Genomic DNA, 14,294 nt, shown 5'->3' with positions numbered 1-14,294 from the left:
AACTGAAAACGATGATCAAATTTCTTTATAAAGATCCGGATGACTCGAATACGAGACTTGAACATGGAAAAAAAAAGATATCGGATTAATGAAATTATAAACATGTGCAAGCAACGAGGTAAGTTAGTATAACTTAAATTGTATTTTTAAATGCATGAAATATCGATATAATGAATTACTTGATTTCTATTTATGAAGAAATGGCAAGAGAATGATATTTATCATGACATGTAAATAGGTGATTATTTTTGATACGTTGATACAAGGAAATTAATTAAATTGAGACGAGTAATAAATTCAAGTAAAATATATCGAGAAAAATAAGTATGTTAAGGGACAATATGTTTGATTTTAATTGATTCCAAATATGAACGTTAGATGAAATGAAATATCTGATAAATAAATCGGTAACTCCGGTAATGTTCCTTAACTTTATTCCGATGACGGATTCAGGTTAGGGCGTTACAAAACCTATTATAATATTCATATCATGAGTTTCTATCAAATAAAGAAAGTCAAAATTATGTTAAAAAAAAGAGAGAGAATCAACTCAACAAAGTTAAAAGATGTATATCAGGTGCATGCATTATTACTTTTATGCATATTTTATTTTAAATTTTTCACATGATTAATTATGAAGTTTATAAAATTAAAAGGTTTAATTAATTAGTATGAATTGTCTATTTTCAAGAAGTTAATATGAGTTGTCAAATTAAAATAATTAATTTATCATGAATTATTAAATTCAATTAATTATTTTATAAATTTATGATGTTCAAAATTCATAGTAAAATATTTAATTAAAGAAATTAATAGTTTGTTAAATTGATATCTTTAGTTCCACTCAATGAAGATTATATTCATTTAATAAAATATGATTCAAATATTTTTCATATGAAATTTAAGCCTTTTATTAAAATAATATTTCAATTAAAATCATATTTATTTAATAATGCGACTCTTGAGATTGTAAGGGTCACCTTATCTTATTCTAATGATTAAGAGTGGAAGGTCCTTTCCCTTCCATGTTTCTTTTAGCTTATTTAGATGCGGATTCTTTTCTAGATAAAAGATATTGAGAGATTTAAGGATGAGTGTATGAGGTAAGCCTATTGGTTTGGGTATAGATATCTTGATATTGTTGTTATTGACTGTTGGTTTTCTTTTACTAATTCATAGTTTCTTAAGTTTCAAAAGAAAAGAAAAAAAAGATTACGAGCATAAAAGTTGGACAAATTTATCCTTTTTTTAACCAAGTTTTTTCTTAAATAAAATTCAAGTCTAATTACAAATAAAAACATTTCTTTTCTCGTTAGAAAGTAATAAATGTCATACTTTAAAATTGTAATTATTCTAAAAGTTTATTTAATTACATATTAATTATAATTTATAAATTATAATTAGTAATGCAATCACTTTTTATGAATTATTATAGCTATAATTTATAAATTTATTTCAACATCATTTTTATTAATATAATTATAATGAAAGCAAAAATCATCATAATTTAATGAAAATTGAAATTAAAAATATTAAATAAACTAAATTTGTTTTAAAAAATCCCATAAGAAGAGAAATTTAATAAAATGTACCTTTAGATAATACTATATTCTATCAATCAAATGCTAAAATTTTACATTCTAATTAAATTAACTAAATAAAGTAATATAATATACATAAAATTCTACTTGAAATCTTATATTTTCCTAACATTATCCATCGACGAGTAGAACTTTTTGAAAAGAAAAATATTATTTAGATTTTTATTCATAAACTCATGACATTCAAAATTGTATTATAAAAAAATGAATTGTTGAAAAAAGAAAAAAAAGCTTTCAATTGAAGTAAATGGTGCAAACAGAAAATGCATATAACATTGATTTTAACAACTCAAAACTTAAATAAAATATTCAATAATTTAAATATAATTTTATAATTTTTTAAAGTTGAAGAATTAAAACGTATAATTTAACAAATTTAAATGTAATTTACTCAAAAAAGTTAACTGTTAAAATTAAAGAAAAAAATCAAAATTATTGCCGCGACAATAATGCAAATTAAGCTTTAAACATCAACCAGTTGTCACCAACGAAAAGGGAGCAGCTGCAACTTCGATCAATTCGAAGATAAACATAAGTATTTATTTGAAGTAGCTAGAAAGTTTCAACTTTCAAGTATCAATCGCTTTTGGTAAGTTGACTAGCACCAAAAGAACCCAAAATTCAAAAAGGACTCTTATCTACTGGTCAAGAACCTGACTATCAAACCATATTTTAACTGAGATCTACCCATTCTTCCCACATAATAATGTAGGTATAGAAATAAATTTATCCTAACCTTCAAATTTTAATTAAATTATTTTAATTTAGATAAAAAATTAAATAATATGTTAATTTTAATACATTAACTTGATAATTTATGTGTATTTCACTATTAACATAGATTATTTTTAAAATTCTTTTATGAACTTTGAAATTTGTTGAATTTTTAAATATTTCTATTTATTTTTGTAAATTTTTATTAATTAATGTTGTTAAAATTTGAATGATTTAATTAACTTTTTCATCTTAAAAAACCAGTTTGACTAAATTTTTATTAAGTAGGCAAACATCAATTTGACAAAAAATATGAACAATAAAGACTAAATTTATCATTATGTCTATAATATATGTAATTATTATTTTTTGTTTTTAAAAATGTGTAATATGTAAAAAGTTTGGTCTATTTATAAAATTAAATTTGCACCAAAAAAGTAAAACAAAAATATGTACTTGGAATTGGATTTTGAGTTCTAATTATTATGAAAAAAGGAAATAAGATTTAATAATCGTTTAAACATCCACATATCTGATACTCACATTAAGCATGAATTATACTTTAATTTGAGATTCATCAAACTTCTAAATTAGAGAAAAACAAATTCAATATTATTTTTTCCATCCACATAACTTAAACCTGAGCTCAACATACATTAAACTTCATTTTACTTAACCAACAAGCATAGGTAGAGATTTAATGATTTTTGGTTCTACAAACTATACCCACAACCACTTCTACGCTGGAAATTAATATAGTACCGTACCTAAGTACACATTAACTAATCAATTGCTATTGGCCTAAGTTCCAAGATAATTGTTAGAAGGAAAAATCAAAAGTACTTGAAATGCAATATTTTTTTAGAAACATACGGGTCAAGATTTAATTCCCATAAAAAAGTGGCCATACAAGCAAGCATATTACAATGAAGAACGGTCCTTGAGAGTGCCCAAAGGCAGACTAAGACCGATGTCAACAACCTTGATCATAAACAAGGTGAAGGCGGTGGTATGGAAACCGAAACAGAAAAGCAAAAAGGTTTAATTCTGCTGTTAGTCTCTATACTTTTTAAAATTTAAAATTTCAATCCTCACTAAACGGTAATTACTAAATCTTAAAATGTCACTTCAACTTGTTATTTTCACATATAGCTTTCTAAGAATTCAATTAATGGATTCATTACTGCCAATTTTGTGAAGACTGAAATTTCAAAATTTGAGAAGTATTAGGACTTAAAATGATCTAATTGGAGAATATGAACTAAATCTATAATTATACCCATAGTGCAAAACTAGTAATTGTATTTAACCAAATATATTTAAATGCTATTGTTTGGGTCAAGACTAAAATTACAAAACTAAAAAATTACAGGAACTAAAAATGATCAAATTAAAGTAAAAGGAATAAATCCATAACTTTCAAAAAGTATAGGGACTAATAGCATAATTTTACTAAAAGAAAAACACAACAAAGCAAGCAAGCCATTGGGTAAATATATAATTGAGAATGGTAAAAGTTCCCTGCCTAATTCGAGCTATCAATGCGCCATCGCGATTTTCTACCCACCCTTTAAACCGCTCACCTCTATTTAAACACAATTGGATATTTCTTTTTACTCACCCTCTTTCCTTACTTTCCTTTTGTGCCCCAAAATTTCTAAAGTTGAAAACAAAAGCAAGCAATTATGAAATCAACACAAATGAATGGTTCATATCCAAATGAGTCAGAGGCCGGTCAGACTGTAGTTATCGGTTCAAGTGGGTTCATAGGTCGGTTCATTACCGAGGCCTGTCTAGATTCAGGCCGGCCAACGTATATCTTAGTCCGCTCTAGTTCAAACTCTCCCTCCAAAGCTTCCACCATTAAGTTTCTTCAAGACAAAGGAGCCATCGTTATATATGTAATTTACCATTTTCTTTTCGGCATCTCTTCGTATTTATATATCCTTGAATTTTCAAGAAATTTTCTTTTTGTGCATGTATATATATATTTGTATAGGCAAAATCATGTTCTATACAGCAAAACCTATGCATATACATACATGTACAGTTATGTATTATATACAAGTTTACGCAAGAACTGAAAATGTTATAACAGGGTTCTATCACCGACCAAGAATTCATGGAGAAAGTTCTGAGAGAATATAAGATAGAAGTTGTAATATCTGCTGTAGGAGGGGAGAGCATCTTGGACCAGCTCAGTCTAATAGAGGCTATTAAGAATGTAAACACTGTGAAGGTATATTTATGCTCAACATATATAGTTGTGTGTTATGTCATGTGATAGCATGCAATCAGATCCTCTTGACATTTTTGAGACACTAGGTAAAATAATAAATTGAGACTCCTTTTAAAAAATTATAAAATATAATACAATAAAATAAAAAATTGGAGACCCTTTTCTTCTTTCTTTTCCTGCCTATAATAAAGTGTACATCAAAAAATTTAAAAGGTTGAAAATTATTTTCTACCTTGAAAGTTAAAAATTTTATTTTTAGGCCTCTTTCAGCCCTAGGCCTTGGTGGCCGCACTCCCAAACTACCTTAAGGTTGGGCCTGCATGCAATGCAAGATCAAGGACTCCAAAACTGCATAAAGTTCATGATTCATAAGGCACTATTAGGTTAATGGATGTAATATATATTTGCAGAGGTTTGTACCGTCGGAATTTGGTCATGACATAGATAGGGCGGAACCGGTGGAGCCGGGGCTGACCATGTATGAGCAAAAGAGGAAGATTAGGAGGCAGATAGAGGAATGCGGGATCCCGTACAGTTACATATGCTGCAACTCCATTGCTGCTTGGCCCTACCATGACAACACTCATCCAGCAGATGTTCTACCACCCCTTGATAGGTTCCAAATCTATGGTGATGGCACTGTCAAAGGTACCCCAGCTCCACATCTTTCCTTTCTTTGAAATTTATTATTTTCTCCATCATCATCGTTGTTGTTTTTGTTTGAAAATATTATATAATAAAGGCTTTACCTAATTCTACTTTAGTTTTTTCAAAGAAAATCAATGTCTCAGAATTAAATCACTCCCCAATCCTCACACGGGTGTCTTGGTTTTGAAGCTTGTCCCTGGTATATTACGTACTTAATATAATACTTATCTATCGTACCAAAGAATATACAGTTGAGAACATGGGAAAAGTTTGGAATGGTTGAACCTAGTCATAGGTTGCGTTTGGTCAAGCAAGCAAAATTTGACTTATTTAACGTTTTGTCTTTGTTGTTGAAGCAAAAAAAAAAAGGGTAATAGAAATTTTCAAGGCTAGGAGATTTTCCTCTCGGCAGTTTTAATAAGACCCAAAGTGTCAAATGTCACAGAGACACGTAACTGATATGTTGGGGGGTGTTTGGTAGCGAAGGATCACGTGATCATCTCCCAACACTTTTCTATCTCCCATTGCTTCTTTTCCTCCTACATTACAACATAAAAAAAAGTTTGGTAGCATTTTAAGAAATTGTCTACCCTTCTAATAATGTGTAAATCAGTCAAAGACATTGCACTACCCTTCATATAGCTTGTTCACTACCTGAATAGGGATTTAATTCAATTTTGTGGTGAACTCACAGCATACTTTGTGGCGGGTTCCGATATTGGAAAGTTCACTGTCATGTCCATTGATGATGATCGAACACTAAACAAAACCGTCCATTTTCAACCTCCAAGTAACCTATTAAACATGAACGAAATGGCTTCACTATGGGAGACAAAGATCGGCCGCGTGCTGCCTAGGGTAACTATCACAGAACAAGATCTGCTCCAGCGGGCTCAAGGTTCGTTTAATCTCACTTTTCTTCAGAGTACCAGTACAAGTAACCGTTCTGTGAAGAATTAAATCCCCATTTAAGCATTAGTTTTGTTATCTCTGCAGAGATGCGGATCCCGCAGAGTGTGGTTGCTGCAATAACTCATGACATTTTCATAAATGGCTGTCAAATAAACTTCAGCTTGGACAAAACTACTGATGTTGAAATCTGCTCTCTCTATCCGAACACTTCATTTCGGACCATTGCGGAGTGCTTCGACGATTTTGCCAAGAAGATATCAGATAATGAAAAAGCAGTGAGCAAGCCAGTGACTGCAAGCAACACTGACATTTTTGTGCCCACTGCTAAACCAGAAGCATTGGCTATCACCGCGATATGCACATGAGAAACATCTCACCCTATTTGATATTCTAAACAATAATTCAATGGCTTCTTATTGTTGAACGGTAAAGAGACTATTGGTTACTAGTGATTTGTGGACAAACTATCTATTATCTAAGGGTGAGATATATTAGTAGTTACATCATGTATCTAGGGAATTTAGAATAATTTTACTACAGTTAATAAGATTATTAGTCCTATCAATTTAAATAAAAAAAATCTGCCCCAACCATCTCGAGTCCGAAATTAACTCAATCCGACATGACTGTAAAAAGTCAATAATCCGAATCCAAACTGATCTAAAACAATCTTAATCCAAATAACCCAAAAATTTTAAAAAATAAAAATCGAATTAACCCATTTTAAATTAATCCGACTCAAAATCAATCCAGCCCCACTCAATTGACAGGTTTAGATGAGAATAACTGAGTCGCATTTTGGAAACTAAAACCATAGATCACCCATGCAAAATGGGTCCTAAAAGTTTAGGATCATTTCGTGCTCTCCCAAGACCAACTACAGGACCTGCTCTGTGGTCTACGCTTCATTTTTTTTCTCAAATATAAGCAGCCAATACAATAATGTTCCAATATTTTAAATAAAATTACAATCACATTAACCAAAATTTATAGATATTAAAGGAGAGCTAAAATTTTAAGATTTTCTTTTTTACAACTTATATAGTTGTTCATGTATAACTATAAACTTTTCATCTTAAAAATTTTTCAAAAGTTAACTCACGAACACTTCTATAATCCAAGCCTTCAGTTTGAGGTGGATGGATATACGTAAGACGTAGGACCATCCTAAAAGTATCAGTCTAAAGCAATTTAGATCATTAATCACTAATCAATAACAAGACTATCCTAAAATTAATCCAAATCCATGGGTGATACTGATGGGAAGCCTACCATTTCTTTCCTAGTTTGGCAAAGCATCAAGCTTGACCAGGATAAAGACAAAGTAATCTATAGCATTTTAGTGATAAAAGCTTGTGGTAATCTCATGACAGCACAATCTTTTTAGTGTTTTGTTCATTTTCAACCATTTAACAAGCAAGCAAAATCTTGCTCCTATGTCAGAAGATCATTCCTATTAAGGAAACTACATCTACTAAGGTATAAATGCATGAGAGATAAAGGATTGAAGTCTATAAAAATTCAGTTGGCTTATATTGCAGAATTTGACGATTAAAAATTTCCAGCATACATTGTTCCGAATCTTCATTTCTTGTCTAGTTACTTGTGCATGACACTCATTCCTAACAAATAAGTATGGGCATATAACTTTCAATGATCCTCTAAATCTAATCATATCCGTGTCACATGTATCCAATTATCAAATATTCAGACCCGCCAGGGGCGTAGCCAGGGGACTGGCATGGGACCTGCTCCTTCTAAGCCTTTGAAATTTTTTAAAATGCCCCCCTAAAATTATAAAAATTCAATTTAATTATTTATAAATTATAAAAATATAAATTATAAAAATTAAAATTTCATCCGGGCCGCTAAAAAAATTTTCTGGCTTCGCCTCTGAGACCTGCACTGTGAGTTTAAGTTTTCTTTGGCAAACATGAACATTCCTTTGCACCTCTGGTTTATGTCTGAAGGTATGACATCAATGTTTTCCCTAATAACATAAAAATATCCGTCTACTGCCTCCAATTGCATAATGACATCAATATTTAAACCACACTAAACTAAAAATTCTAAACAAATTAACATCTAAGACCGTCTTTCTAAGGACAAACCGTTAATTAAAAAAAGAAGAAAAACAGAAATAAAAAAACATATTCCGGAAGCGAATTCAATCAAAATCAAAATTGAAACCGAAACAGGTAAAATCGATCAAATTATTATACCTGATAGAGAAAAAAGAAAAAGGAGAGAGAATTGAACTGACCACAAAGATTAAGAACCGGCATGATCCAGCTCAAGAAGGATCAAAATCGTGAAAGAGAACAAAGGAAAGATTCGCTGCCAAAAGCCTGCCCCGACTTCAACAAATTGGCTCCAACTCATTTTTTTCTTCTTCAAATTCCTAAAACAAATGGCATTAAATTATATTATTATATACGTGAAAGCAAAGAATTATTCTTCTTGGTGTTTTAAACCAAATCAGAGTCTCTTTAGCTGAAATAGAGGGAAAAAAGTGTTATGTTAGGATATTTCAAAAGAGCGCCAATAACCCCTCTCCCTTAATACATCCTATTTTACTTCGTGTTTTTTTTTTTTGCTAGCTGATATTTGTTGGGTCTGGCCGGAAAAAAGAAGGAAATAATAATTTTTGGGCTTCTAAGCTGGTTAAGGCCCACATAGAATGGACCCAAATAGTTGGATTATAACTATTTTTACACCTAATTAACATTTTTTTAGGATAAACTACATCCAAGGTCATTAAATTATTAGTAAGTTTGTATTTTGGTCACAAAACTTAAAAAAGTTACAAAATAGTCATTGAACTATTTAAAAATTTTCATTTAAGTCACCGAACTATTCAAAAATTTTTATTTAAGTCACTAGGCTGTTAAGTTTTTTCTTTAAAAAAGTTAGTTTAGTATCCATCAATGAGTAGAATAGCATACTTTATATCCAAGTCGATTTGGTGGTTAGTGTCTAAGATCAAAGAAGAAAGCTATATGGATTTTGGTTCATAGATTCATGGCGTTGAAATTTGTTTCAATAAAAAAAAACACTAAACTGTAGAAGAGAAAAGGAATGAGAGCTTTCGATTGGTGCAGGTAATGCGAACAGATAACAATAGGAATTTTAATAGTCTAATGAATTAAATGAAAACTTTCAAATAATTTGGAGACCATTTTGTAACTTTTTAAAACTAAGTGATCAAAAAGTAACTCACTAATAGTTTGGTGACATTGGGTGTGGTTTATCCTTTTTTAAATACAATTTATTATATGATACTTGAACTTGACAAATAAATTTTTTTTTTTTGGATACTTTCATACCTGAACTTAGCAACTAAGTCCATATTAGTCTCTAAACTTGTATTCCGTCTAGATTTGATGACGTGACATAATCTCAGGGATGAAAATGGACCTAATTGTCAAGTTTAGGTACCAAAGAGACTCAAAAAAGATGTAGGTACTAAAATGAACCTAGTTGCTAATTTCAAGGGCAAAATATTATATTAACCCTTTATTATACTAGTCAATTGGACTGATTGAGTTGGTTTGAGGTTAGGTTGTTGAATTAATCTAGGTTTTAAAATTTAAAATCTTGATATAAAATTTGAGGTTGATTATAAGTTAATTCATTTTAGATTTGAATGATTTTAAATTTAAATTATATAAATTCTAATTGAATTGAAGAAAATTTAAATTTAAATTAATTGAGTTGAATTTTCAATTTCTCAATAAAATGTACACTTCTATTTAGACCTAAAGCATTTACTGCAAATAACATGCAGGTTTAAAGAGTGGAGTAGTGTTAAAGCAGAAAATTCACTAAATCACGAGTACGGGCTAAATAGAGATAATAATTTTTTTTTTTCGAATTTACCCTCTCCTTGATGCCTAGATGCGTATGCTTTTAGGGTTTTATGATTTTTTTCTATTTATCACATTTTCTGTACTTTGTAATAACTATTAAATTTATAAAATAATTAGTATTTTCATAATTTTTTGTAAAATTTTTATTTTAATAATTTATTTTTTTAACATTAATCTCATTATAAATTCTCTTCATATCTACTTTTTTTTTTTAACATAATGCTTAGAACTACCCATAACCCTTCTTCAACTCTTAGATAGGAGGATAATGCGCTTCAGCGCATTCAAATCCACATCCTCCTATATTGATAACAATTCCGATGCTAATAAAGTTAAAACTCAATCGACATATTTTAATAATTTACTTTGATGTAAATTTTAACATCGTGTAATATTATGTTTTTTATTTTCTCTCGTCTTAATCAAATTGATAATTCCATACAGTCCCTATTAAAAATTAATAATTCAATTTAAATTATTTTAATACCAAATTTTTAACTTTGACACCCTAATTTATTTTAATTATATCTCAACTTTCAATACAAAATTCTCAGCTTGAACCCTGAATATGTTGTTATAGCACAAACTAATTTGAATATAGTAGAAATTAAAGCCTCATTAACTGGGGAAACTAACCTCATTCAACATAGAGTTTGGCTGGATTCATCTCTTCCATATATAATGTGGTCCTCCAAAATGTGCCAGCTTCACTAAGACAATGGTGAGCTTGACAAAGAAAGTAAGTACTGAGATAATGTAGGTGGAAACACCGACAGGTATACACTTTGAAATCTTTTTTAGAGGGTTGGACTTGAATAATAAACTTTTGAGAGACTAAAAAACATAATTTATAATGTATTAATTTATTATTTCATTATTTTTGAGTAGATTTTTTTTCATTTTCAGAGGATTAATGTATAATTTTACCATAAAATACTTTTTAGTTTAATCATATTATTCGAAACTTAAATAACAATTTTTCTATTTAAAAAGGGTCAAAGTTCCTCCCTAACTCTTAGATTCGCCCTCGTTTGAAAGGAAAATGTTGTCATGAGAGTCCATAGAACATTGAAAATTTACCAATGGCTACGGTTTGGAGGAAAGTTTTTGTAGGTGACATATATATTATATGCCTAAAATTAGGTTGAAATTGTTTCAACTTTTTCAATTTTATGTGATTTTTGTAAGTTTTATTTTTAGAAATTTAGTCAAAATTTTTTAGATTTTAAAATTTAGACTTAATTATTAACACTATTAAATTTTTCATGTTAAATTTATTATAATAATATTTTTATAAAAAATACAGGTAATAATGTAACATAATCTCAAAGTATCATATATTCGCATGTATAAAATTGAAAAAATTATTAAATTTAGTTTCTAATGCGGATAAAATTCAGATCTCTATGTTCAAAGATGCTCTCGTCAAAGGATCATTGCACTTTCATGACAAGCCTCGCAGTAGATTGTTTGCCCTTTAGGGAGGAATAATTGACCGCCCTTCATTTGAAAAGGGTACTTCGAGCTTATCGTTAGCCATTTTATAATGAAGTGGTATTGTTGATAGTTTTCTTAAGAGTTAAGGATTATGTTCGGTGTAAGCAAAACCATTTCATCAAATATGTAAAAGGCATTACCAATGGTGAGAAAGTATTTGAATTCCTATATTTTTATTTTAAAAATTTAATTTAATTTAATTTTTATTTTTATTTTTAAAATATAAATTCAATCGTTAATACTATTAAAATTATTTTATTAAATTTAAATTTATTACAATATTATTTTTTAATTATATCACTATCAAGTGAATATTTTTTTATTTCAATATGACACATCAACAAATTTAACATAAAAATTAATAGTGTTAATAATTAGACTTAAAATTTAAAAATCTTAAAAGTAAAGGAACTAAATTCCTAGAAATAAAATACATGAACTAAATTTCAAATTTATGAAGAGTACATAAATCTATGGCATATTTTAACTTTAGAAATATTATGCTTGAGGCTTAAATCAATAAAAATTTAAGATGCGAATAATATTATTAAAGAATATGTCAAGTATATTTATTGATATTAGGGTAGTAAAATCCAAAATGTTTGATAGATATCAAACTAATATGTTCTATTTGGAACGGATTTTTTATTTGAAAAGAGGACGGTAGTAAGCGAACGGGATGAGGAGGATTTTTTTTTTTTAGAATAATAGGTATGGAGTGGTTATGATAATTGATTAGTCTACCCATCCTACTATTTGAAACTATCATTTTACCTTTATATATAATTATTAAAAGGGCAAAAATATATTATAGAAAAGTCTATATGTATATAATATCCTCAAAACCCTCTTAGTCGTAAATAATATGAGATAAAATTTTAGCGAAGTAACGTATAAGATTAAAGAAAATAAAAGTTACAATATATCAAAAGAGAGTTAAATCAAAAACATGACATGATGTATTAAGGAAGAGACTAAATTGTAAATATGTAAAAGTTCTATGGCACAAGCATAAATTTAACATCCCTACAATTGATATATAATAAAAATAGTAATAAATTGAATAATGTATAATTGATTTTTCGGTAAAATGAGAATGATATAAAGCAGATAAAAGAGAATATTGAGGAGTATTAAAATGATAATAATAATAATGATTAAGAAGTAGGTTTTAGTATATTGATTTAAAGTAAAGGCTAAATTAGTAAATATGTGGAAAATTTTTGGCTCAGGTGTAAATATTCAAAATTTAGGGGATTGAAGTGTAAAAATGAGAAATTTGAAGGACCAAAAGAGAAAATAATCCAATTTACTAATATATGGAATTGGCATGCAGGGACCAAATTGAATAGGTGAAGAATTGTGAGGGACTAAATCACAATTTTATCAAATTAAGTGATGATTCAATGATGGAAATTTGAAAGATCATAAAGGGCAAAATGGTCAATTTGCAAGTAGGGAGAGTTCTAGAATGTAATGATGATGTTGAAAATATTTTGGTGATTTTTTAATTAATTAATTAGTTAAATGGTAGTATAAAAAGAGAGAAAGGATGAAGGAAATGGATCATCCTTCCAACGTGAATGAAAGGGTGAGAAAAGAAGTTTTTTTTTTCTTTACAATTTAGTTTTTTGCCATGAAAACTTACCTTTTTATCCAAAATTTTTGAAAATTTCCTTAGATATTAAAGAGAGAAGATGAAGTAGAGATTCTAGAGAATATGTTCATCAATTTAGAAGCAAGAAAATAGTAGATAAAAGTGGAGAAAATGAGAAGAAAAAGGAAGGAAAGTGGTGAAGATGAGAAATGCATGGAAATGAAGAAGAAATGAATAAATTCTTGACAAAGGAGGTAAGTTTCATACTAAACCTACTTGTATTTCAATAGATTGAGTTAAAGGTGTTTTGAGTGAGATGTATGAAACATGTATTTAATCTAAATAATAGAAATAGAAAGGATTTGATGAAGAATAGAGACTTAAAACACTAAATTGGTAAGAGAGAATGTGATTTGTATGGTGAAAAGTACTAAGATTAAGAAATGAATGTGTAATCTACATGTAAATATAAGTGTCTAAATTTTATAGTAATCAAAAGTATGACTATTATGTGTGAATGAATGAAAGATAGTGCAAAGAACCATGGAAAATGAAATATTTTTTTTCATTAAAACAATTTGGACAGCAGCAGTAACTTAAATTTGAAAATTTACCAAAAATTATAAAAAATTTAGTTAGAGATTGTATTAAATATTTAATTAAAGATTATTGAGTCTAGTTTCATATGGAAGAAACGATGAAAGAAACGGAATTTTATAGTTTTAGATATATTAATTTTCGTGAAACAAGGTCGGAGTGGATTCGGGTTCCCCTATTCTGAATTTGGAAAATCATAAAAAAATGTAAAAAACTGATTAGGGTTTTAAATTTATATGTTTAAATTATTAATTAGCCTATTTTTAAGATAAACAAACAGAAACATCATCCAAACCCCGTACTAAGAGATAATTAATTTTTAGTAAAGAAAGGTCGAAGCTGTCAAACAGCAAAATAGGGACACATTTGAAGAATTTACTATACTTATTGGCTAAGTCATAAATTCTGAAATTTTTATGGTAAAAATATATTTGAGCCTAGTTTCAAAAACATCAACCAGATCTTAATTTCGAATTCTGTAGCTCAAGATATAAATAATTTAGTTACTATGACTCAAGTGGACAGCTTTGATATGAACACATAAGTAAATAGTGGAATTATAGATAATGTTACATATAAGCATGTTATATACTAAAAGTTAAACATTCTAACAAATATAT

General features: G+C 28.6%; 1 protein-coding gene across 2 annotated transcripts; it reads left to right on the top strand.

Moving 5' to 3' along the window:
• The first annotated feature begins 3,850 nt into the window (after nucleotides 1–3,850).
• On the top strand, nucleotides 3,851–6,730 carry LOC108476741 (leucoanthocyanidin reductase-like). Of its 2 annotated transcripts, NM_001330042.1 has the most exon segments (5): nucleotides 3,950–4,216; nucleotides 4,414–4,554; nucleotides 4,965–5,202; nucleotides 5,897–6,100; nucleotides 6,199–6,694. In NM_001330042.1, coding segments are annotated over 5 exon segments (1,080 nt in total). In that variant the 5' UTR covers nucleotides 3,950–4,000; the 3' UTR covers nucleotides 6,480–6,694.
• The last annotated feature ends 7,564 nt before the right edge of the window (nucleotides 6,731–14,294 follow it).

The sequence above is a fragment of the Gossypium arboreum genome, chromosome 12 (assembly GCF_025698485.1).
Source record: "Gossypium arboreum isolate Shixiya-1 chromosome 12, ASM2569848v2, whole genome shotgun sequence".
Classification (NCBI taxonomy): domain Eukaryota; kingdom Viridiplantae; phylum Streptophyta; class Magnoliopsida; order Malvales; family Malvaceae; genus Gossypium; species Gossypium arboreum.
Note: the sequence above shows the minus strand (reverse complement) of the source record. Positions and strands in the feature narration are given on the sequence as shown.

Bases quoted from the DNA above. Each gene is read 5' to 3' on its own strand.
- LOC108476741 (XM_017779036.2), top strand. From the start codon at position 4,001: ATGAAATCAACACAAATGAATGGTTCATATCCAAATGAGTCAGAGGCC. The intron at 4,217-4,964 runs GTAATTTACCAT...ATATATTTGCAG, and splicing joins AAGGAGCCATCGTTATATAT to AGGTTTGTACCGTCGGAATT. The intron at 5,203-5,896 runs GTACCCCAGCTC...GTGAACTCACAG, and splicing joins TGGTGATGGCACTGTCAAAG to CATACTTTGTGGCGGGTTCC.